This window comes from Salvelinus fontinalis, chromosome 35 (assembly GCF_029448725.1).
Source record: "Salvelinus fontinalis isolate EN_2023a chromosome 35, ASM2944872v1, whole genome shotgun sequence".
Classification (NCBI taxonomy): Eukaryota; Metazoa; Chordata; class Actinopteri; order Salmoniformes; family Salmonidae; genus Salvelinus; species Salvelinus fontinalis.
This window is the reverse complement of record NC_074699.1, coordinates 16,251,270-16,278,063: the sequence shown is the minus strand read 5'-3', so window position 1 is coordinate 16,278,063 and position 26,794 is coordinate 16,251,270. Positions and strand designations below refer to the sequence as shown.

Here is a 26,794-nt window from a genome sequence, read left to right as displayed (position 1 = left end):
CAGGTTGTCACATCTATTTTTACTGTTTCATTCACTTAACATGGTCACCAAACACTACTCGAGGAGTTAGGTAACAGGGGAGGTGAATAGAGGTCTACTGGAATTATATTTTGGAGTGGATGTGTCACTGTCAATGGAAACGCTTGTATGATTTCAAATGGTTACCCTCTTCATATCTGGTTCATAAGTAGCCTACTATAAATACGCGTGTCAACAAATATAATGGCATCTACTGGTCATATTGTATGGCAAAAATAGGCCTGTTATATATCCACAGGTCTTGAAGTTCTTCTAAAAAGTCTAAACCCCTCATGATCATAGATCTAAATATCAGCCAAAAAACATACACTTTTCCAGGCGTCCTCCTGCTGGCAAAGCAAGAGAGAGCCGCCAGTGTTTCTCCTACCTCTGTAGACAGTTTTGTAATTGGTTTCAGTTGACCACTTTGGTGCCACAGAAACCTGAATGTTGCCTCGAGGGCCTTTGGGACAAACTTAAAATGTAAATTAGCTGTCAACTAAATCTGGTGCAACACATACTTTCTCATACTGAGACTGATGATTTGTTGTACATTGTCCCTGCCAAATAAAGTATACACGGGTGTAAAGTGTTACACGTGTATACTGATTGGTATTCTATCAACTTAACTTGCCTGTGATAAATGTGCTAATCAATCTTAATTAATAAAAACGAACTGTTGTTAAAGTTCATCATTTAGCTCGGAAACTGTGCGTGCGTGTTGGCATGGTGCTAAAAATAGATGTGCCCATCTCCCGAGTGACAAGGCATATTTCAGAGTGCATAAACGAGAACAAAGTAAAAGAAGAAAACAGTAAATATTTCAAAATTTTATTTACGAACATAATCTCTGAGGAACAACAGCAGTTCTCGCGCTCTCTGTACATGCAACTGTAGAAAATAACAATTTAGAATTTTTACTTTTCCGTTTAGTATTTTTTTTTCTCGCCTTTGTTTTTGCAGGAAATCAACACAGCTAGAGGTTTAAGTACTGGATCTTTTACAGCACTGACGATAGCATCAACAAACCCCTTCCCCCATAGCTGCTCCAACAATATGTACACAATTCAACTACATTGTACAAATAAAAAAAGGTACATTGTTACATCACCTGCAGCGAACGCACTGTCTCGTTGCTGTTAGAACCCCACATTCTACGCAAGTTTAGACTAGTACAAAGAGGAGGGTGCAAAACGTCCTGGGATATTTATTTACAACTATGTACAACGTCTCTAACGCATTACAGGAGGAAAATTTACACAGCGGAGACCTTTAACTGAAACATACCACAGGTGTCAGAAAGATAATAAATATGTTATTTGTTACCATTTAAAGAGTAGTTCTCCATGCTTTATTAGTCATTTCCCATTATAAAGAATAGCTACTGTCTTGTTCAATAAAGAAAACTAGAAAAAGGCTTGAAATTGTGATTCTATTATGTAAAATAACAGTATGTCCAGTTAAATATTAAATTAACACTCAGATGGACACAGTAGAGGTAACTTGTTGCAGACTGATGAGAGGTCACAGGGTAATCTAGAGCATGGCCAAGTGGTTCACTGTAGGGGGGAGATGGGAATGAGACAGGTGTTTGTTACATTTCCTAATAGAAATTATTCTTCACTGGTGTGTCTTGGAAAGAATATTTGGACATGTGTAAGAGACACCAGTGTCTGGACAAAAACCACAGGGGATGTTTTCTTTATCAACCAAATGTATAAAAAAATATGCTAATCAAAAAATACAAATTTTAAAAAGTTAAAACTATTGCTCTGTATGTTTGCTGCAAGCTTTGAATACCGAGGTTGGATTTGACACTGTAATTAGCTATCACAATTTCAAGCCTTTATGGTTCAATAAATGATCAAATAAAGAAATCAAGGCAGGGCTCAAACCGTTAAGGTGAGAGACACGAAACCGAAACACACTTGATGTCTTGTAAACAATACTGAGGGTGTGAGGGTGTAGTAACGGTATACATTCTGCTCATAAGAAGTGATTGACATGCCACTGTTTTTTTTCCTTATGTACGAAGCATAAAACACAAGACAAAAAGACAACACCACATACACGGATCTAAAACACACAAGAATTCTGTTGACAAAACTCCCCCTCCCCCTCAGAAAAAAAGCTTTAAAAAAAATTAAACAAAAAATAAACAATTGAGGGCTTTAAACTGCTGAAGTCTACATGACCCTGACTACCTGTGCTATGACATTTATTTATGCTTTTACTGCCTTTTGACTAGATTCTCCTCTTTCAAAATGTCCAGGACTACAATTAGTCGATTGCCCATCCACTGGAGTAGCAACACCCATTGCACTTGAATAGACACATCATACACAGCTATGTTGAACGTGTGTACATAACGCCACAAAATGTCACTTAATATTGCCATTAGGATGAATGTGCAGATCACAGACTGACAGGCATCCTATGTGGTAGGTCAAAAAATATTTTTTAAATCAGGACCCACCAAAAATGAAGAAACAATCAATTCTCACAAAAAAATATTCCAAATGGATAAAAAAACAGAAACATCCTTAACTATCACTTTTGCACTATTCTTCCCCCCTTTGTGTACGAGTTAACTAAGTCTGCTTTTTGGTTCATGAAATTGAGGAGGTGAAAGTTTAATAATTGTCTAGTGTAGGCCTTACTCTTAGCATGGTATACAACACAATAGAGTAAAGTATGATGGCCTACTGAATATGAATCAAACATTAGAACTTCCAGAAACCCCTGACAAATACATACACCTACACTTGGTACAGTTGAGAAGCTATAGTGAAACAAACTACCTGCCTGTTAATATCTGTCCACTAAATAGTTCTGAATAAACTAAGATGTAACTCGCTTTTAGGGTGATTGGTCATAGAAAGGATTTCTGAGTTGAACAAAAAAGGATTTTGATTAAAAGGAAAATTAAAAAAGATCTCATTCATGGGCATGTAAGTCAAACCTAGCTCTTTTAAATCAAATGAACAATTTACCTATGTTACGCAGAGGAGTATGATCTTTACTTTGGCTCCACCCTTTGAGTATTTGAAGAGCAGCACCTTCTACTACTGTAAACTTCTCCACTACTGTACAAAACTAGATAAATAGAGGGGGTCCATACTTGCGAACATTAGAACAAGTTTGAGTTTAAACTCTCACCGTCTCAAAATGTGCATCAGCTAATTCAAATCATGACATAGTTGCATGTGACAATGTTACGTCAGCTGTTCCACATTACATAACCTGGCACATTTAGCCTTATGCTAACCTGATCAGTTGGCAGTGATTATTTCCTGAAACAAATTCCACATCAGCCTATCAAAGATCTCAGACTTTATATCCACCAACCAATGGCATTTCTTAATATAGGTCAACTTCGCCACCAGAGGGATATTGTAAGCCTCCAAATTCAAGGTTTACTTTTGTTCCACTTGGTCTGTAAAGTATAGCGTCCCAACATTGCATGACGCATCCTTGACTATGCTGCTACTAGCTACTAACTATACAAAATTCAAATGGGATGTTTTCGCATATATGGAAAAGTTTTTGCTTATCTGTTTCACACACATCCATGTGCTTTTACGGAAAAAGATTAAGGTCATTTAAGTTAATCGTACATTGCTAAAAAAAGTTGAAGAGCCTTATGTTCTTGTCAAATAGCCGTCATGTACCCCTACTACCATCGCTGCGAGGAGTCATATGGCGCTAAGGCGGTTAGAGGCCCCTTCATGGCATGCTTTTTTGTTAAAGGTCCAATGCCAATATTTTTATTTCAATATCTGGGTAACAATTAAGTACCTTACTGTGATTGTTTTCAATTAAATAGTAAAAAATACAGTAGCTTCTAAAAAAAAAAAAAAAAGGACTGTCTGGGAGTGGTCAGAGGGGCCTAATTGGAGGAACCTAATGGGAGGGATGTGTAACCTGAAAACTATTAAACTTATTAAACTTATACTGCCTATTAAACTTATACTGCCTGGTGATGTCACCAGGCAGTACAAAAAACCCACCCAGCCAAACAAGCTGAAATTTCAAACAGCTCTTACACTAAAAGTGCATTATCATAATTTTCATATCTGTATTATTTCAACCTCAGTATGGAAATATATATAAAACACAGGAAAGTGATGTTTGACTGCACTGCCCCTTTAAGGAAATAACTTTACTAGTGGTCCTCAAATCTCAATTCAAATAATCAATTTGTGACCAAGTGGATGATTCTTATAATGCATATAAAATGTTGTAGCCTACTTAAGAAAATAAGTGGTGATTTTGGTCTAACAGTAGAGCTATACTATGCTATTATATTCAGTATGTTAGGCCTATGTAGAATACTAATGAATCATTAAGTGATCTTGCGAGACATTGACTCCGCTTTGATCTAAACTTTATTCAAATCCTTAAGTCTATTGACGTACCTGTGCGACAATCTAATTAACATTATAAAAATCTGTCAGTTTAAGCTAGAGATATGTTGTTTTGCATGGGATGCATCTCAATCCACTGCATCCTCCATGTCGGCCTTCCGCATCTGCGGTGGAACGTGGCAGAGCTACAGCGCTGTTTGTCAGACAAGGAGACATTTTGAAAATCAGTCTTCTCACGAAAATGTCTATAACGTCCAAACTGTTGGCCTAATAACTAATATGACCACTCTATGGAAAAATGAGACTATCAAGAACACAATGGGGTTTTGCAACTGTCACGGGACATATAACCCTGGTACCGGTTTTAAAACAAATTAATGGAAGTATGGAGGTAGTTTTGTGCCAAAAAAATAGGTTAAATGTGTCCAAAAATATATATAAACATTTCCTGATCTCCTAGATATAGGACAGACACTTCAAAACCTTATTCCTTATGATTACATTTTTTTACTGTTTGTTTTTCCATTTATGAATGTGTTATTCAATTTGTTTCTATGGGCTATAGTAGTAATGCCCAAATTCACAATTGTATCCCCAAAAATGTGTATATATTTTTTCATACCTAGAGGGATCCTAAAATTCTAAATCAAATAGCTAAATGATCCATGGTATGCCCATATTAAAACAATTCCATAAGTTAGCTTAGGACAACCCCCCACCACCCACCTCCAAAGGCTTTTAGAGGTTCAACAAGCACCATTCTGAGAAGTGGCAGACAGTTGCAAATGGCAAAAATGACCAGGAGCCAGGCTCGCTACATTGAGCTATTGGTCCAGTTGAAACTTCATGTGTGTTTTTATAACTTTGATTAGCAGATGGTGCCGGTTGACATCTGTTAAGGATGCTCTCATGGAAAAGGGTTCTATTACATCCATCTAAGTCAAGATTTGAAATTGACTGATGCAGAATTTGTAACCTGACAATCACTGCCGTCGGGTCAGGTTAGCATAGGGCTATGTGTGTCAGGTTATGTAATGGGAACAGCTAACATGGAGCATTTTATCACATGCAACTACGTCAACGATTTCAATTGGCTGATGTGCATTTTGAGACAAACATTTTTTACTTAAAAAAATAAATCTTATGTTCACAAGTATGGACCCAGGGAGTTTGGAAGCTAACACATTCCATAATTAAAGAATACATTTTTAAAACCAATATGGAATGTGGCCTGTATCTTTGCTAAAAAGGAGTAGTTTTAGGTGGTATACAGAAGAGATCAGTAACATTCATGTCAATCTGATGTGGCCTGAAAAACGGTTAACCTGTATATGATGCCTATGACAGTGACATTCAAAAAGGGAAGTTAAGGATTTCAAATAGTGAGCTGGCTATCAGATCCCTAGTCTTGTGGCCTGAAAATTCTCCAACATGATGAATATTATTCATAAAGACCCACACATACAATTAAAGTCAAATGAATGGGTAGATTAAAGAAAGAATAAAACAAAAAGAAAATCCCATCCAGAATTATAAACTATTGTGATAGTTTTTCTTGTTAGTGGCATTACACTCTTGACCAATCCAGATGTACCCTTGTTTGACTTGCCCAACACTCAGTAAATTAAAAATATTCACTGTAAAAAGGCATTTTCTTGGTTTTGATTTTTTCAGATATAATTGTGTAATAAAGCAATGACTAATATAACTATTCTATTCTTTAAATAATTTTATAACCATTTTGCTACATCTGAGGACTATAGTTGTGGCCCTTAGTTTGGGCATTGTTCAAACCGGTGGGGTTTTGTACTACCTATGTACGTTGTGGTGATTCCAACACAGGTAACTCATTTTGACCAGCCCTGGACAAAACCTATAGATGGGAACATTACAACTGTGCACTGGAGTCTTTAAAATACTGACAACGTGTACACATTTTGGCCCGTGGGTATGAGGGGGAAAGTGCTGCCCGAAAGTGAACTGTACATACAAAGATAATTTTTATTCATTTATTTTTTTACACTTAACTGAGTGATGTTACAGTACATACGTTATTTACAACTGTGCAGTAATGTGTGGCAAAATAAATTATCTAGAAGGCAGCAAGAATACATTGGTTAACGAATATAAAAACTGTACATCATTTACGGAATACATTTTTTTTTTCAGTTTTCTTTTTTCCCATTAAACTAATATTGGCTCTGTAGTGTTTCAAGTCACTTCCTCAGAAACAATTAAATGCCCAAGTAAAGAAACAGACAAAAAGAAGAATATTCTCCTCTAAACCACCATCTGTTTAGTCTTGAATCTTTGAATCGCAACATTCTTGTATTATTCTTTTGTCCTGTTTTTCCATTTGCAGTCAGTTGCAGGTGAACAGGTGTGTGTGTGTGTTCTACCTAGCTTGGCAGAGTGTCAGAGGCTGGTTCTTCCTGCATGCAGAGCCAGGTGACCAGACTCTGATGGGGATGCTCCGGTTCATCCCCATTCTCTGCCTCACTCCTCTGCCCAGGCCATGAGGCGGAAGATGACATCTCTGCCCCTCCGGCATTAACCCCCTGACACACTCTATGGACCCTTGGCTGTACTCTGCTCTGCTCCGGGGCAGGATGCTGGTTCTACCGGGTGTGGTGGTGGGCTGTGGACAGAGAGGACTGAGGCTCTCTGACTGAGTGTGGCCTTATGGTCCCGACCAGAGAGACAGCGTCCACACAGACTCTCCTGTCCTTTCAACAGGAAGAGGCTGGAGGTCCCGCAGATGCCACATGTTGCACCACCACATCGCGCATGCCCTTCTGGCCATGTGTTGCTTTCTCCTCCTCAAGGCTCACCTGGAGCTCTGTGTCCACCGTAGTGCCTCATTCTCATCCACCAGGAGATGATCCAGAACGGTGGGAGGGCTCCTCTCCAGCGTTCCTTTGTGGTTTCATTTACGGGGACCAAAAAATTCAGAAAAATATTTCTCCCCTATTCTCTGTCCAAACATCACCTAAAAGGGAGGTGGTGTTGGGTGCTTCAAAGCAAAGCCGTTTTTGCTTTTTATATTCTGAACAAAAGCATAAAAACTTGAGGGATGAAAGTGCAAGTTGTGTTTTTCCCCGGTAAAAAGATGCTTCCTCCTCTCATGGAAGGGAATCATTAGCAAGTTTTTTTTTCTTTGAATTTTTTCTATATAATATATAGGTTTTATTCCTCTTCAAACCGGCTAGCCCTTACCATACGTTCTGTTTGATGTCTCTTTGAAAAGTGATGATATTTGACCTCTAACTCTGTGAACGAGTGCATGTTTCTGTCACGCGGGCAACAGCACAAAGTCATCGTTGACATCAACCATTGGCACGTAGAAGGAGGGGACCTCGTTGACGCACAGAGACTTGTGTACAGCAGGGTCCAGCTCCTGCACCTTCAGTTGCCACTCCATCCTCTGCACTGCGTTCAGGGCAGCTGCCTCATGCTGCTGCCGCATTAACAGACACGTCTGAGAAGAGAAGAGAGATAGGCCATTATGCTACTGCCATACACAGATACCCCGCATATCAACCAAACAGCAAATGTGCCATAAAAGAAGATGTATAGTCCTTAATGCGGTCATATTTACCTTCATGCGGTCATATTTGTCATCCACATCCTGGATCCAGGAAATGAACTGGCGAGCGTTGAAGCGATCTCTCACTGACTTGTTCTCATCACCCTGAGTTAAAGATGACAAGAGTTAAAGCATGTCAGATGTTATTTTTATATATGTATATAAAATATTAAGAGTAATTGGAAGAGCTGGCTAAACACAATCCCATGTGAATGGCCCTGTCTGTCAACTTTTTGCCCACCTTTTTTACCACCCACAGACGCACCTGACTCTCTGTTGGCATGTTGTACACCTCAGAGTCCAGTAACATAGTGCAGGCACTGAATGGGACGGCCTGATTGGCTATCGTCCTTGCCGCTCTGCAATGGACCCGCAGTACTTCTTGCTCACACGAGACAATAAGCTTTTCCTGGAAGGAAAGTCAATACAATAACATTGGAGAGAGAGAGAGAGGGAAGACAGACTGGAGTTTCAACTTTACTTCAAAATCTTTTTGAGCAAACTGATAAGGTTAACGTGAAATGTCACAATTTTTTTTACGATGCTTAGTTGGAGAAATGCATATTGTAGTTGCATTTCTATTACATAGCAGCTTTGAACATTCATCAAAGGATTGTTCAAAGCACTCCTTCTCAGTGCGACTTCAGAAGTGAGATGGATAGATATTACAGTGAGTCCGTGTTCTTACCCTCTCTATGCTGTGCTGCAGTCTCAGCTTCCCCCTCACTGCCTCCTGCTGTCTAAAGAGCTCCTTCAGGGGCTCCGATAACGATGGAGGTGGAGCAATCTGAGAAACCAGGGCAATGATTATTTGAGGTCATGATGTAACAAATCTTTCCATTGCAACAAAGTTCAAACTTTTGTTGTAAATGTGCTGTGTGGTTATTATAGGTCAAAGAACGCAGTTACTTGACGTGTATCATTGTAATGAAATAAAATCTATGAATCAACAGATCTGTGAACATTTGTAGGAGATGGGAGGTACTCACCACTGGGATGTGCAGCTTGCTGAGAGGCTTGCCATCCAGCAGGTAGGAGCCTGTGTAGGTCACGTACTCAGCGTAGCACTGAGGGGCCTGTGGTGTGATGTAGCACAAGATCTTCCTCTTCTCCTCTATTTTTTTCCGTATCTGTAGGTATTCGAAGTAAGGGTTAGAGCGGTCACTGTGGTAGGGTTCAATGTCATCCAGTTTGATGGCGTTGACAATGACAGCCAGCGTCTGTTGAATCATCTCCCTGGTCTGCTGCATGGCTGTGTTGACCAGCTGAACCTGCGGTTTCGGGAATTTCCTCTTGCGTGGATGCTGCGTCTGGGATTCCTCTTCCTCCACAGGCCGCCCTTTAGTTTTGCTGACCACTACAGGAGGCGGCGGCGGTGGAGCCGGGGTAATGGTTGGTGTGGTGGAGATGGTGGTGACAAGTTCCTTTTCTTTCTCCAGAACAACAAAGGGGACAAAGGTAGGGGTGGGGATAGGGGTGGTTGTGGTTCCAGCCATGCTCATGGTGACAGGGGTAGGGACAGATGGAGGTATCACACTAGCAGGTATAGTGGTGGTGGTTGTACTCTCTGCTACTACTCTACTACTCTGCTTTTTGGTGGTGGTGGTGGTGGTATTCTCCTGTTTTGCTAGCATCTGGGCCCTGTTTCTGGTCATCCTCTGTGGGATCTCCTCCACCTTCTTGGAAAGGTCAGTTGACAACGTTGTCAGAGTGACTGTGAGCTTAGACGTTGTCTCAAGAGCCTCCGAAACATGGACTGTGCCAGAAATCGTGACGGCAACTGGCAGAGTAACGGAGGGAACTGGACTGCAAGTTGGCCCAACAAATGGATCTGATATCTGCCCAATTTGTTCTGGTTTAACAGTTGTCAAGGAGTCCATACATGGAGTAACTACAACTGATAAAGACTCGGTCAGTGACATCTGCCTGTGATGCTGAGTATTGTTTATATTAACAGCTGAGAACATCATGTTTCCATCACTCTCATCAGTCTCTTCATATGTGGCTCTGTTTTCAAAGACCTGTGGTTTCACAAAGTTATTTTCATGGACATTCTGAGGCTCAGACTCAAATTCTGGTTGGAAATTGTGTTTTGGTGAGGGCACAACCAAATCCTGCAAAGAATCATTGAGTGGTAGAACCGCGGAAGGGCACAGGGGTTTGGCCAGGATAGGCAGGTCAACTTCCATAAGCTCTTCGCCCTCTATTGTTTCAATCGCAGGAGGCCTTATATGAGCAGGTGGAGGCTTGTAGTCGGCTGGCTCTGAATCTCTGACGTCAAGCTCTGGCATCTCCTTGTCTGGCAGGGAGGTCGGGAGGGAGAGAGAAGGGAGGTCAGGTAGAGAGAAAGGGCCAAGATCATCAAGCTCATCCACTGTAGCTGAGAACGGGTCTGTCCAGGGCACCACTGGCTCGTTGCTTACTGCTAGAGGCATATGGCTCTCAGAAGTAAAGCCATGGGAGTTTTGTCTGCCGTCTTGTACTGCACAAGAAAGCTCTGAGTCCATCTGGTGATTATCCTCCAAGTTTGGCTTGCAGTCTGTGAAGAAAGACTCTAACCTTGTGGAGGATGAGGGGGTTGTCAAGTAGTTTGGTTCCAATTCCATGGGTGTCATTTCAGGTCTTGCTGGAGAAATTGGAATGTCCTCCACAGCCTCTTTTTGCTCGTCAAAGTCAGGGTCAGGTACATAAGACCTGTAAGCAGCATATGGAGGGGTCACTGATGGATGGCCAGGTATGGCAGTAATGTGCTGCAAATCACTGTCTGAATGCGAGAAGGGGCTGGTTATCTTGGAGACAGCTGCCTCTATTTCCCCATAAGTCCTTTGAGGAGATTTCAAGATCATCTCAGAGTTCCAGCTGATGGTATGATCACTGGAGTTCTCCACCAGGTTGGGTGGTGGATGTGGGGGAGTCAACTGATGCACCTCTGCAACTCTTCTCTCAGGAGATTCAGCCCAGCCCTTCCTCAAAGGCTCTTCAACCCTTGGAGGAGAGAATGAGCAGACGTCCCTCGTCTCCTCAGCAGCATGATGATCAGCATCTGTTGGTTCTTCAAGATCCCCTTCCTCCTCCTCGTCTTCATCCTCCTCCTCTTCGTAGTCCTCTTCTTCCTCCTCCTCCTCCTCTTCCTCAACAACAGGGGGCAGATACTCACTGCCACTGACTGGGTCAGAGGGAACAAGACTGGGCTCACTTTGATGAGGCTCAGAAAGGTCATCAATATCCAGGGGAGGAAGAGCAGCAGGTGCAGGGGTGGGTGGAGCAGCAATGTCCAGACACGGCTCCTGGGGGTCAGGTCTGTGGACTGGCGTTGAGGGCTTCATCAGGAAGTTATTGTAGACACTCTCAGGTAGGTGTTCACAGGTCTCTGTGCCAGCTATTGCTGTGGTGGCCCCATCTAGTGCAGGCTGGGCAAGTTCCAGCCCGGGAGACAGCATTCTAATAGGTGAGAAGTAAGGAGGAGACAGGCATTCAAGTCTCTCCACTGATGCTGCCTTGTCTTCTGGAGGCTGAGAGGCTGCCAAGTCAAACTCAGAGGCGTCTGGCAAAATGTGTTGTAGAAACTTGCCAGCTTCAGCTTTGAACTCATCTTCCAGGGGTCTTCTAACATCAGACGAAGCCGATCGACTGACAAGGGGCAACTGGAGATTCTTAGCCGGAGTTATACAAGTCCCTTCTTGGAAGGTGTGTGATGAGTTGGAGTACCTGTCAAAGAAGGATGGGGAGCAGGCATTCATAGACATGGCCATGGCTGATGAGTTCTGACAATCTAACCCATCAAACATTATATCAGGGTAGTCCTCTGCACTGCAGGATGGAGTCCGTGGCGTCTGCATGATTTCCTCATAGCTGGGACAAGAGATTACAGATGTGGGGGTGGGAACACCCGTTGGTCTATTCTGATCTTGCCTAGGTGAGGCAGGGAGATTTTCTTTCATCTGATGGCCTGCAAGCCAATCCTTTGAATTGTGAGTGTCAAGGGGTTGTGGCTTTCTTTCCGGAGACATAATTTGGGCTGGGAGACCAATATCTTTGAGCTTCTTCTCTTTCAATGCAGATTCTAAACTATTCGATTTTTTGGATGATAGTTCATTGCGATTTTTCTTTATTTCCTCAGTGGACTTCGTTTTATCCCTAAGTTTGGGATCCCCTGATCTGTGTCTTAGTTTCTCCATCTGCTTCATCCTCTCCTTATGCTTCTTATGGCGTTCTTCAATCTCCTGGTCTTTTAAACCTAACATTTGCCCAAAGCTGGTTAGTTTGAGATCTCCATCAACCAGAAGCTTTGAACGTGGACGGTTGTCTTTGCGAGCTGTGTCTTTAGACTGAATTACTTTTTCATTTTCTTCTTTAACCTTGGACTTAACATGGTCCGCCCTACTGTCTTTGTCCAAAGAGTCTCGGTTTCGCTCTTTTTTCACATCAAATTTGGGACTGTCTTCCTTTGATCTTTCCTTCAAATTGGTAATTTGAGGACTCTCTTTCAATCCAGATTTGATATCCTCCTTGGAGTGTTTAAGTGATCCAAAGCCATCAGTGTACTTGTGCTTCTCCTCTTTGACTTTCTCCTTATGTTTCTCTTTTTTCTTTTTGTCCTTGATCTTATCACTGATGACAGTACTCACTTTGTCTTTGTCAGCTTTTTTAGACATCTCCTTTTCAAACTCCAATGTCTTCTCAAATTCATCTTTATCACCCTTAGACCCAAATGGAAATGTGTACGGGTCCGCTTCTAATGGCATAGGCTCTTTCTCAAAGGGCAGACTTTCTCTGCGTCCATAGGATTCTCTTATTTCCTCTATCTTGTCTTGTTTATCCCCCTTTTCCTTCTTGACTTTGTCCTTCTCCTTCTCATGACTCTTTTTGGACGATGATGAAGATGAATGCCGGTGCCTCTCTTTCTCTCTGAACTTGTCTTGAGGATTAGATATGGAGAGTGAGTCTCGTCTCTCATCAGTAATGTCTGGAAGGCTGATGTTGGAGGAATCATAGTAGCTGCTGAGCACTGGCTCATGAACCTGATCAGTGAAGCTGTCTGAGGATAACTCACTGTTCTTGTCATTGGAGTCATCCTTGTAGTCATTCATGGCCTCTTCCTCCAGTTTCTCCAAGAGCGACTTTTCATTTTCCCCACTCCCCTTTGAGGGCTTTCTTTCGTTAACATGATCTTGCTTGTCTTTATATTTATTCTTGGTCTTTTCCTCACTGGCTTCCCTCTTGTCCAACAGCTTCTGCTTGTTTTTCTTCTCTTGGTTTGAGTCCACAGACATTCTGTCTTTGCGTTCCTTGTGTTTTGCATCAACAGAATCCTTTACTTTCTTCTCTTTGTTGTGTTTCTCTAAGGAACCCTTCCTCTCTTTCCCCATATCAAATGTGGTCTTGTCTTTTTTCTTGTGGTCTTTTTCTTTCTGTTTTTCTGTTGTGTGTTTGGCCTCAGCAGAATATTTTCTGGGTTTTTCTGTTTGGAAGTGATCAAGCTCATCCCTGTCAGATGTGGAGTCTTTCCTGTGAGAATCGGACAACCCAAGGGAATCACTTAACTTGGCCACACCCCCATTGTAATTGTCTTCTTCATCCTCACTTTCATCTGTGAAAATGTCTGCTATCTTGTACCATGTTTTCTCAGGTTTAACTTTCTCAGGTTTTCGCTCCTCCTTCTTCACCTCAAGGAGATCTTTATCCCGGTCAGCATGCTTGTCCTGTGAAGCCTTTTCTTTCTTGTCCTTAGTTTGTTCTGAAGACATCTTCCTGTCCTTGTCTTTGCTGTGTGTGTCTTTGTGTTTGTCTTTAGCTCCCTCCTTCTTGTCTTTAGAGCCTCTATCTGTGTCTTTTTCCTTCAAAAGCTTCTCAGTTGAGGTCCTCTCAGGCTTCTCCTTATCCTGTTCTATAGATCGGTCTTTTGGCTTTTCCTTGTGTTTGTCAGCTTTAGTCTTTTCTCTCTTTTCCACCCCATCTCCCTTTCTGTCCTTCTCTTTTCCAGAGTGGTTCCTTTCTCTAATTTCACATGGTTTGCTGACAGTTTCAATTTCTTTGAAGGAGGCATCATTCCCATAATCGTCTCTTATAGACTCCTGTTTGATTTTCAAGTCCTTTCTTTCTTTAGTGAACTCATAGGAATCTTTTCGGTCTCTACTGCTGTCCGTGGAGTCCTTCTCTTTCTTCTCTTTGACAGTATCTGCAGATTCCTTTCGCTTCTTCTCCTTTTCTACAGGGTGGCTGGAGTTGAGTTTCTGTTTTTCAGTCAAATCCTTTTTCTTGTCACAGATTCTTTCTGAAGAGTCTTTCTCTTTCTTCTTGGAGGTAGGCTCTTTCTCTGACCGTTTGTCATTATGATCTAATTTCTTGTCTTTGATTTTGTTCTCCTTCCTCCGGTCTCTGCTCTCTATTTTCTCAGTCTCAACGATCAGCTTTACAGTGTTGTTTGCTTTATATTCTTTGTAGTCCTTCACAGGAGGAGCATCCCAGCTGTCATCTCCATATAGGTCGCAGTCAGAGGAAAGGTCTGACGCCCATCGGTCATGGTGGTCGTCTGAGGCACTGAGCTTGGTGTCTTCTAGGTTTAAGAAACGGTTACCGACATCATAGACTTCATAATCAGGCTCTTCCTTCTGAACCTTTTCTTTCTTAGATTTTTCTTTCTCCTCCCTGGCATTTTTCTCCTTATCCACCTTTATATGTTTTTCTTCTTTTTGCTCACTGCTCTTCCTGTCTGGTTTAGATGACTTGTCCTTTGACTTTTTCTTCTTCTCCTCTTTATGAGTCTTTTGTTGTTTCTCCTCCTTGGGCTTCTCTTTTTCCTTGAGGCTCCTTTCTTTTTCAGTTTTCAGGGGCTTTTCCCTCTCCTCCTTGCTAGGCTTCTCCTTGGTGGACTCTTTTGTTTTCTTGGATTTCTCCTCTTTAGCAGTTCTTTGCACCTCTTTTCCAGAAGACCAGTCTCTGTCCTCAGATTTACCCTTCGACAACCTGTCCTCCTTTTTCAAATGCTCTTTTTCATGTTTAGACAGCTTGACCTTGCTTTCAGCTGGGGACTCAGTGTCAACAAGGAGTGACTTTTGCCTTGAATCATCAAAATCAAATGAAAAGCTTTTAACAAATTTCTCGTTCATGTCTTGATTGAGCACTAAACTGGGAGCCTTTTCTTTCTCTTTGTTTTTGTGCTTGTGTTTTACTTTATGCTTTTTCAACACTTTGCCATCTTTATCTGTTTTGGAGACCGTACTGTCTGTGTTGGAGTTCTTGTGAAAGTCAGAGTTCTTTTTGTCTAGTGCATTGGTGTGCACATTGTTTTTCTTTCTGTTTTCCTGTGCTTTCTTTCTCACCTGTTTCACTGACTCGACACTTGAGTCTGCAGAAGAGTAGTCCGACTCACTGGAAAGCCTTGTTCTAACCGAGTCAGAGAGAGAGCTTACATCTGACCATACAGGAGATGATACAGTCTTCCAGCCGTCTGTCCTCCACTGCTTTGGGTTATGCTCTGTCAGCGAGGGTGTCAGTTTCTGAGAGCTCATGCTTCCATGAGAAGAGGAGGAAGAGGACGCAGAGTGAGTACTGAACGCAGAGGATTCTTTTAGGCTCATTGTGGAGTCCTTTATACAGTTCGAGCTCTTCATAGAGCCTTCATCATCCTCACTCCCTATGTCCCCACAATCAGAGTCAGAAGTGCAGAATTTGTCATTGACTTTACCAAATCTGACCTCCTTACTGACATTATTCTTTGTCTCCTTCTTCCTCTTCTTCTTAACTTTAGTCTTCTCTTTCTGCTGTTTAGAGCTCACTGTAGCAGAGTCCCGGGCCTTGGTATTAGTAGGTGGCGCTGGTTGCCGTGGTGTGGGCACAGGTGTGAAACACAACGTCCCATCATCCTCGTCTGAGCTGTCAGAGAGAATCCGTCTAACAGCCTTCTTTGGTGTGAGCGAGTTGCTTTTGGAATAGGTTTTGACCACCTCCCCCTTCGGTACTGAAATTAAGCCGCTAGCCTTAGTGACACTGGGAGACTCCTTGCGGAACTCTTTCTTGAGCAAGTGCTTATCGTCCACCGGAGGGACGCGCTCTTCCTCATCATCCTCGTCAAACTCATACTCGTCCTTGACGGGGGTAGTTGTTGTGGATAGAGGCTGATCCAGCCCTTTCTTCCCTTTCAGCTTCAGGCCCTTCTCAAACTCTGAGTCTGTGTTATTGCCATCAACAGAACTGGATGGGGCAAACGATGGGGCATCTTCTTCCTCTGAGGATTCTGAAAAATAGATAAATAAAGAACAGTTAAAGAACAGAAAAAATCTGTCACACCCAGTGGTTAAAGGAAAAGCAAGGAAGTTAAAATACAAGTAACAAATGGCAGAGTGAAGGTGTTCAGAGCTACTCATGGTATAAAATGTCACACACCTGACGAGCTCTCCTCACTGGAGGTATACGTGCCTTTTCCAAGCAACAGATTGAGCATCGTTGGGGAGTTAGCAACCTTCAACGCGGTTTCACCCCTTCTGTTGCTTTGTCGAGGGTCCCCTCCATACCTTAAAAGCAACTTTACCACCTACAAAGAAACAGAAACATTGGTCTCAGACCTAAACACGGCAATTGGCTTTCTACATGAGCAATCACAAACGTAACGCTGAACTTACCTTGAAGTGCCCGTTGTTTGATGCGTCATGCAGAGGGGTGTCATCGTCCAGGCCCTTGGTGTTGACCTCTGCACCGGCTGCCAGCAGCTGCTTGGCCACGTCGTAGTAGCCTCGGTTGCACGCTTCATGCAGTGCAGTCCAGCCTGTGAATCCCAAACACAGTTAAAGAACGGCTCTAATGTTTCTCAAATGTCGGATTCAAAATTATTATAGCACCAAATTCTGAACATTTTAGATTGCTAGAGAAGCAAAGAAATGTGCAACTATTTACATAAATATAAAAAGTAATACAGAACTATGGAGATATGAGGTGAAAAGCAGGAGCATGGAGGAGGAGAGAAGGAGAAGGAGGAGCAGAGAGAGAGAGAGAGAGAGAGAGAGAGAGAGAGAGAGAGAGAGAGAGAGAGAGAGAGAGAGGAGCAGAGAGAGGAGGAGGAGCAGAGAGAGTAAGATGACCACCAGCCTGCAGTGGCAGCGACTCACCTGCAAAGTCTTTTACATTCACGTCAGCTCCCTCACTGATGAGCTCCTTGATGCGGCGTGCCTCTCCGCGGATGGCTGACCGGTGCAGCCTCGTCTCGCCCCTCTCATTTCTCTTGTTTACTTTGTCTTTGGTTTTAGATGCAGAGTTTGGCGTTCCCTTCTGGCCCAGACTTGACTGTGACTGATGCTTTGGTGTTGTGTCTACAAGAACAGGACAAAAACAGAGTTAATAGAATTGGCATGATTCATTTCTATAGTAAAAACATGAGCATAGGGCTACATATTACAGTACCATTATGTAACAGTGCAGAATATTTCATTGAAAAACAACTGTTACAACTCCATCGCCTGTAGGTGGCACTCTTGCCCAAGACATCAGGAGGAGAACTCCAAGACTACCAATTGCTCGAGTTCATTTCATCACATTTAGTGGATTAAACCAAAGCCTTAACCACATGTACATTATTGAGTTTGCAGAGCGTGGTCCTGAATGCTATTTGAAACTCACTTCATCTGGGTTCTGTCTTTAAGGAACAAACCTCAGGCACAGATTTTTTTTTTTATAGCAGCAACCCGCCAAATAATACTAACAGGAAACATATAACCCAAATCAGAAGCACGACATAATCACCAACACACAGATCAGCGCTATTACTTAATAAGAGGATATAGCCTACTAAAGCCTACGTTTCCTAAACGTTTTAATCGCAATGTTTAGAGGAAATGCTAGATCCGATGAATCTAAATACAGATAGCAGATATGAACTGAAGAAAAAGCCTGGGTCTGGATATTCTGTGGTTTGGGACAGATCTGATATGGCACTATTAGTCCCTTCAGAGTCAATCCCTGGGGTAAACTCCTTTCATTTCCCTCATGGTTAAATGCTACATCCTAAAACAAAGCAGCAACAATTTACCGTACAGGAATGTGACACCAACTTCTAGAGCCCAAAAAATCTCCCCACAACCAGCCAGGCCCAGAAATGAACAGTGGATTAAGACAGCAGAGGTCCATTTCACTGCAGTAATGGAAATTGATGAGGGTTATCTTGTATAATTTAATTCTAATTAAGCAGTGTGGTCTGTTCTTTAATGAAGCATGGAGCAAAAGTGTGGCTGGGACGCTAAGCACCAGGGACAAAGCACCCCCCCTCCATCCCACCCCCCGCTGAACCCTCAGAGACGTGGCATCCATGACAAACACGCACCTGGACTGTTGACTGACTCTTCAGCCGTCATCTGCATGAGAAGAGCCACCTGCTGCCGCTCAGAGAGGGGGTACCCGGCCCGGATCCCTGGCATGCCCATCCCAAACGGCAGGCCTGACTTCCTGGTGTTGGTGGGCTCCTTTTTAATGCGCTTCCGTTCCGGACCTTGCTTTTCTGTGAGGAGAGAGGGGAATGGACAATGTGAGGCCTATGGGTAGCACAGACACACATACAAACACAGGATAGCAAATTGCTCAGGTTATATCAGCTTTTACTTCAGCATGTCAAATTGAAGTGATTTCAATTCTGACCACAACAGTCATTGATAACACTCATTAAACATCTCCATGGCAACAGGTCAGATAAGTGTCCTCGGTGATGTTCTAAGGAACCCCCTAGGTGGAACCCCTACCAACCTCTAGTCTAGTTTAGCTCGCATCCATCTTCTGAGGCAGCGGATGGTGGTGGGCATTTAAACCCAGCTGCCCCAGAGGGAGGGAGGGGTCAACTATTGACCATCTGATGTTTATGTCTCTCTCAGGGGGTGTGACTCTGTAGAGTGACAGTGATTACAAAATGGCCGGTGTTCATTTCAATGTGGCCGAGCCAAGGTCATCACAATGGCGACTTGCTGCTGGACAAAAGCAGCTGCTCCTCAAAGACACGCCCCATCAATTATTTTCAGTGTCATGAGGAATTATCAAATCTCCACAGCAAATGTCAGTCTTACTTTACTATTGAGACACATAAACACTATACACTTGTAACTGCTGGACGATTTGGAGGTATGCTCCGTCAATGTTCGAACAAGTCCAAACTGGGCCAGCTACAAGACCCTTCCAAAACGTTTTGCCATCAATAAAAACAAATGACATGGCCTTCAACTGCGTCCATGGAGACAACACACGTCGTCTAATCAAAAGGGGTGATCTACAAGCCTGCTCGCTGTAGCTCTCAACACAGTGGATTGCTCAAGGCCACAAACAAGAATTAATAGGAGTAGGAAACATGGCAGCTGGCGCTTCCGGTCACAAAACCCTTTCCAGAGATTTTCCATAGTCAGAGCTGATGAACTTTCACTAACATCTGTGAATACTTACGCCTAATGTACCCCCACCCCTGATACACACTCACATTCTGAAAGGAATTTGCCATTTAGACACATTCCTTTTATTCAGACTTAAACAGCACGAACCACAGCAGTGGATGTTTCAGGCGGTGGATGTCGAGGACTGAAAACGCTAGAGTTGCTTTTCCAAGCCTTTACAGTGGGCCCCAGTCAGTAATGAGCCTGCTCCAGTACTTAAAAAGGGCTGCTATCAAACCACATACAAGCCTCTAATTACAATGACTTTTTCTACCAGATTTGGACATGCATTGAGTAGGCTAAGCGGCACGCAAACATGTGTGATCCATTTTCAATGTAAATGAGATACAGTGGGAAGACGGGAGAAACAACAAAACAGCAGGATAACCCTCACACACATCCCACATGGATTACAAGGATGGAATTAACAGAGGAATCTGAAAATGCAAAGTAAGCCCATAGACATCCATTGCTGCTTCTAATTAAACAATTAAATAGTTAAGAAACATTTTAGACTATATATACACTGGCAAAAGGCCTATGTATACAAAGTAACTTCAACTACGTTGATCCCTCAATCTCCCACTCTCTCCCTCTCCCATGCATGCATGCGTACGTATGTACATACATGTACACACACGCTACACACTCCCACAAGCACACACACAGTGAACAGTCAGACAAAAGTGTGCAGTTGTTTAAAAACCGGTGTTTAGCTTGTGGAAAAGAGCCAGTTACTCTCTGCTTTCAACTGGACGATTCAAAGATCGGCTTCAAGGAAAAACACACTCAAAAATGACATTTTGTTCATTAGTCTACTGTTGATACAGTCCCAAAATGTTTGGCATGTCAGCAGTCACGTTCTCAAGACACATTGGACTTTCAAGAAACAATGTGTCACTTGCCACAACATGATGATGCGTTTTGCATCGTCATGATGATGTGGCATTTGACTTCTCCTTTTAACTTGAGAGATCTGATGGGAAAGTTGGAGGGAGACCAAGCTACCTCACTGTTCCCAAGAACGCCAGCCTAGGCCAGGGGCGGGGCCCACAGCAAGACAACAGTCAAGTTACAATGGGCCCATGACACCATTGTGTTTGGCTATTGTGGAAACTTCCCTATCAGCTTCCCACCGTGGGGGCAGGCAGAACCAGAACCAGCCCAACCAGAGGAACCAGGTAGGCCTAGTCCGTTTGTGGTGTCCCCAAATTCAGTAGGACAACAAAAGACGATGACAAGATCATCTTTCTATCATTCCACTTCGGACATCAAGCATGCTAACATCCTGTCTTTCTCTGAGTGACAGCTATGAATGTAGTCAGACCAGTTCTGTCAGTTGGGGGTTCCTGCACCGTGGGAGAGTTAGGTTCTATTATTAGAGGTAGACCTGATGAGCTCTGTTTGCTTTACTGCAATGTGTACGTAGGACTGGCCTGTGTTAAATTACGTAGAACATGGGAATCAACTGTGAAGACACAAGTGAGGCGACTAGGCAGGCTGAGATCTCATGGTCAACGTGTAAACACATTAGCACCACAACTCGGTCTTCCTTCTTAGACTGAGATTGAAAACAAAGCATGAACACTACTAGCGCTTACTACCACACATGCCAACACCACCACTACCACCACCACCACCGCCGCCCAGTCACACAGGAGCCAGACACATTCATGCTCCTGTATGAAGATTACCTTCAGGAGAATGTCATGGCGTGGGATATTGAGAGGCAATTCCCTCCTACTCAGAAAACAGGGTGAGAAGAGAGCGCTCCGTTGTCAAGCAGCCCAGTCAGACACAGCCGGCAAACAGGAAATGACGGAAGAAGAGACCGGAAGTGGCCACAGGATATTGTGTCACTGCTCTGTTTTGTGCTTGGCTACGATGACGAGAGCAGAGGAAAGTGTCGGTGCAGAACAACAGTCTTCAGTGGTGGTAATGACAGAGAGACAGATGGGCAGAGTACCGGAGGACTTTCTCTCACACCACGTTGGCCTACTAAAGAGCTGCCGCTTACTGCTTGACCTCCTTATCTCTATGTACAGTGTACACTGGGCCATCCTGATGTAGGGTACCGTACACAAGGGGTCAAAGATGGTCTGGCGAAACAATGGAACCTTTTCAGAACGTCTAGGCAGAGTGCAACTACTAGCCCATCTAATATACCTAGTGGAGACTGTCAAGCTCCAAAACAACTGAACCCGGACCAAATCTGATATCAAGTCAAGTAACAGTGAATAATTCATGGATCTTCCAAAGGATGGGAGATGAAATATTACAAAAACATTTCTCCCTCCAGGGATCTGAATAATGGTGGTGTGCAGCAGACAGACATGGCTGATTTGGGCTGCGGGGAAGAAGACCTCAAGCCAGCAGCCCCACCCCTACTGAAAGCAGCACCTGCTGCACCTGCTGATAAGACAGGCATCCTGTATTCCTGCCATATCGTGAAGAAGATGATGTGTGTGCTAGCCTGGCAGCAGCTGATCTGCACTCATCACCGTCTCTGATCCGTCTCCCACTCCTCATAGCCTTATCCAGAGCAGTCTCCTCGCTGAGGAGCCCTGGCCATGACTCCTACACTCCCGCAGCAAGGCCTGCCGATGGTCTCCACGCCAATACAGGGTACAACAACGATCTGCTACACAAACTACCATCTCTAGAAGAATGCCTTGCAATCTGTCCAAACAGTGTGTTCAAGATGAGAGCAAATCACTGCAATTAGCTACATCATTCATCTAACAGATGCCTCGGGGAGAAAACTTCCAGTAGAGATCGAGTGCATTGTTAGAACCATACAAATGGATGTTATGCACTCAAATAAGGCTCCACCACACACACTGACTTCAATTTATGTACTGACAGGGTAGTACTAGGCCTAGATAACTAACACCGTAGAACACTGTCAACTTGTGGGTTCGGAGCCAAGACAACACAAATGCAGAATGAAGCAAATCCCTGGTAAGAAAATGACCGACAGTATGAATTCTGCATTTCAAATGAAGTATATAGCCTGGTCCACGTTAGATGAGTTCCCTGTGTCCCTCCACTGTCGGTTTCCACCAAAACTAGCCAAATAATAAGGGGATGTGAAGGGTCTGACTCATCTTTCATAGCTGAACAATACAATCAAAAGTAGTCACATCGTACATTTCTCAAAAGCCAATATGTTACGAATTCAACACTATCTTTTTGTTCAGCTGCCTCAAGCTATAGCTTCAAAACATTATCTCATAGGCCAACTATGGTCATTTGTGTTACGGATGCCATGCAAAACCACTGAGCACATAGCATAGCCCCAGTCTGAACTCTCCATCAGCACACTAGCACGAGGGGTGTATTCTCCCAGCAGCCCCGCAGCACAGTGAAAACAACAGACAAGTAGTTCCTTTTCTGAGCAGAAGTGGAGCCGGCTGGACTGACTGCCATAACCTCAGACAGATTGAGAAAGAGAAAGAAAGAGAGACCGAGCGAGGAGGGCGAAAGAGAAAATAGCTATGCAGTCATTAAGGAGGTTTCTGTTTCATCACTCGCTCTCTGTGTTGTTTTTTTCCACTCAGGATGAGGAGGGTGGAGAAATGTGAAGCTCTCTCTCCTTCAGGGGGTCATCTGAAGCCCAGCCCACTAGGAGAGGACTGTACAGCCTGCACTTTCCTCCACATCCTCAAAGTTCACTACTGGAATCCCTGTGGTGGTTTTTCCCCAGGGTTCAGAATCCCTCTGTGGTCTCTTGACATTCATCTTCACCAGACATGAGGCCTGCAGCAGCACAGCCGGACCAGACTCCTCTAGCAGAACCTGGGCGGCAGGACCACCTCTGGTCTTTTCTGCAGGCACAAGGGAGCAGGCCAGGGGAACACAACCCCTCCATACACGGGCCTACTGGGCCACAGTCTAGACTCTATCCCCACAATAAAGGGCCAAAGAAAAAGAGTTCACCATATCAAGGGGAGATACAGGATCATCAGAAAGACACCAATGTCAGGGGGAGGGGACAGCTGTAAAATGGTTAACAAATTCCTTAGGGTATAGACTACAGGTCGACCGATTAGGCTTTTCAACGCCAATACCGATTATTGGAGGACCCAAAAAAAAGCTGATGCCGATTAATCTGCCATTTTTAAAAATGTATTTATATAATATATATTATATATATGTAATAATGGCAATTACAACAATACTGAATGTACAATTATTTTAACTTAATATAATACATCAATAAAATCAATTTAGCCTCAAATAAATAATGAAATATGCTCAATTTGGTTTAAATAATGCAAAACACAGCGTTGGAGAAGAAAGTAAAAGTACAATATGAGCCATGTAAAAAAGCTAACGTTTAAGTTCCTTGCTCAGAACATGAGAACATATGAAAGCTGGTGGTTCCTTTTAACATGAGTCTTCAATATTCCCAGTTAAGAAGTTTTAGATTGTAGTTATTATAGGAATTATGACGCGTCGACTATTTCTCTCTACATCATTTGTATTTCCTATACCTTTGACTATAGGCACTTTAGTACTGCCAGCCTAATCTCAGGAGTTGATAGGCTTGAAGTCATAAACAGCGCTGTGGATCAAGCATTGCTAAGAGCTGCTGGCAAACGCAGTAAAGTTTGAATGAATGCTTACGAGCCTGCTGCTGCCTACCACCGCTTAGGTTGACTGCTCTATCAAATATCAAATTAAAGACTTAATTTATAATAAACACAGAAATACGAGCCTTTGGTCATTAATATGGTCAAATCTAGAAACTATCATTTAGAAAACAAAACCTTTATTCTTTCAGTGAAATACGGAACCGTTCCGTATTTTATCGAATGGCTGGCATCCCTAAGTCTAAATATTGCTGTTACATTGCACAACCTTCAATGTTATGTCATAATTATGTAAAATTCTTGCAAATTATTTCGCAACGAGCCAGTCGGCCCAAACAGTTGCATATACCCTGACTCTGCGTGCAATGAACGCAAGAGAAGTGACACAATTTCCCTAGTTAATATTGCCTGTTAACATGAATTTCTTTTAACTAAATATGCAGGTTTAAAAATATATACTTCTGTGTAGATTTAAAGAAAGGCATTGATGTTTATGGTTAGGTACATTCGTGTGCAACGGTTGTGCTGTTTTCGCGAATGTGCTTTTGTTAAATCATCCCCCGTTTGGCGAAGTTGGCTGTGATTTGATGATAAATTAACAGGCACCGCATTGATTATATGCAACTCAGGGCAAGCTAGTTAACCTAGTAATATCATCAACCATGTGTAGTTAACTAGTGATTATGTGAAGATTGATTGTTTTTTATAAGACAAGTTTAATGCTAGCTAGCAACTTACCGTGGCTCATTGCAGCCACAAGGTCCTTTTGACGCTGCACTCGCGTAACAGGTGGTCAGCCTGCCATGCAGTTTCCTCATGGATTGCAATGTAATCGGTGTACAAAAACCCAGATTACCGATTGTTATGAAAACTTGAAATCAGCCCTAATTTAAATCGGCCAGCCCTAATTAATCGGTCGACCTCTGGTATAGACAATAACACAGCATGAAAGGAACTAGCTATCAAGGCCAAGACAACAGAAGAGGGGGAGTGTGTGTGTGAAACCACACACACACTACATGGAGACAAAACTAACACAATGAAGGATGAACCATTTAATGAATGTTTCCATTGTACAGCCAGGTTTAAGACACGTAGATGGAAAAGACACTGAGAAGGTAACAGGCAGGGAACACGAAGACATTTCCACCCAGAAAGTGTATACATTTCAGGCAAAGCAAATGAGTGAATTATGGTCTAGTTGATGTGAGAGACTGACAGGCATCCAGCCTGTAGAGGCAGAGACTCTCTCTAACATTAGCATAACAATAGACAATCAGCGCACTGTTCTAGACAGGGGGAGGGGAGAAACTGAGGTGGGAGGCAACCTTTCTCTGCCAACAGCCTGCTAACAGGTTACATAGTCACTACCACCTGCCAACACACAACCAAGCCACTATAGTAGTGACTAACCGGGGGAATTGACTACGCTCCTGATTTGGTCACTAAAGCTGCACTGAGAACACAGGTTCTATATTCAATATATCTTAAAAATAGACAAATACAGTTGAACTTTTCCTGCAAAAGGTCACTAAAACAAAAAGAGAAATGTACACAATGGTTTGGACTTCATATTACCCAAATAAATAACAACTGAAGTTCACAGCAGCATTTCAAACCAACCCAATAACCCAGCACACAGATGTGGGTTCCATTACTGTGTTATTACAGACCATCATCAACAAATCATTTCAAGATCCTCAAAGCTCAAGCCAAACAAGCTGGAACAGTAGTTCCCCCTTTCTCTCTTATTAAAGAATAACACAAGTGAGTGTCTCACCCAAAACCTTTTCAGGCCCTCGTGATTGACAAATCCTCACTTAATTGGCCCATGTTCCGTGTGGCCCTTTTCTCTTTTTCCCAATGATGGACAGTTGAACCAAGTTAAACCAAGGCTAACCAAAACACACAGCCTTCTTTGAGGTTATAAAAAAACAGTCTGCAGGAGCTTAACCATCACACCTCTCAGCCCAGCACCTCTTCAACCTCAGGAGGCTGAAGAAATTTAGCTTGGCCCATAAGACCCTCAAACTTTTACAAATGCACCATTGAGAGCATCCTGTCGGGCTGTATCACCGCCTGGTACTGCAACTGCACCGTCCTCAACCTCAAGGCTCTCCAGAGGGTGGTGTGGTCAGCCCAACGCATCACCTGGGGCACACTGTCTGCCCTCCAGGACATCTACAGCACCCGGTGTCACAGGAATGGCAAAAAAATCATCAAGGACAACAACCACCCGGGCAACGGCCTGTTCACCCCGCTATCATCCAGAAGGCGAGGTCAGTACAGGTGCATCAAAGCTGGGACCGAGAGACTGAAAACTGCTTCTTTATCAAGGTCATAAGGCTGTTAAATAGTCACCACTAGCTGGCCACTGCCCAGTACCCTGCCCTGAACTTTAGTCACTGTCAACAGACGGCTACCACATGGTTAGGCTACCATGCCCCTAAGAGGCTCCTGCCCTATGTAAATGTACATAGTCATGGAACACTGGTCACTTTAAGTAATGTTTACATACTGTTTTACCCACTTCATATGTATATACTGTATTCTAGTCAAGGCCTATCCTATTTAACTACTGCTGTACATATACTATTCTTCAGATATACTACATATTCTACCCACATACTGTCTATATGATCTATACATCCCATCCACCCACACACACATATTTATACTCCGGACTCCGACATCGCTCCTAATATTTCTATATTTCTTAATTTCATTCTTTAACTTTTTAGATTTCTGTGTATTGTTGTGTATTGTTAACTGTTGGAGCTAGGGAACACAAGCATTACGCAACACACGCAGTAACATCTGCTAAATATG

General features: G+C 43.0%; 1 protein-coding gene across 3 annotated transcripts in view; it reads right to left on the bottom strand.

Annotated features, from left to right (window-relative positions):
* Positions 1-835: 835 nt before the first annotated feature.
* The window catches only part of LOC129834374 (ankyrin repeat domain-containing protein 11-like), a 145,994-nt gene continuing 120,035 nt past the window's right edge, over positions 836-26,794 (bottom strand). For 2 of the 3 annotated variants that reach the window (XM_055899293.1, XM_055899294.1), the window contains 9 exons: positions 18,284-18,457; positions 17,076-17,276; positions 16,593-16,735; positions 16,357-16,504; positions 8,961-16,207; positions 8,660-8,758; positions 8,213-8,380; positions 7,984-8,076; positions 836-7,863 (listed from right to left, as the gene is read on the bottom strand). In XM_055899293.1, the coding sequence (XP_055755268.1) occupies positions 7,678-7,863; positions 7,984-8,076; positions 8,213-8,380; positions 8,660-8,758; positions 8,961-16,207; positions 16,357-16,504; positions 16,593-16,735; positions 17,076-17,276; positions 18,284-18,457 (8,459 nt within the window). In that variant the 3' untranslated portion in view covers positions 836-7,677. The remainder of the gene's footprint in view (positions 7,864-7,983; positions 8,077-8,212; positions 8,381-8,659; positions 8,759-8,960; positions 16,208-16,356; positions 16,505-16,592; positions 16,736-17,075; positions 17,277-18,283; positions 18,458-26,794) is intronic. The other variant, XM_055899295.1, reaches the window with a different exon arrangement.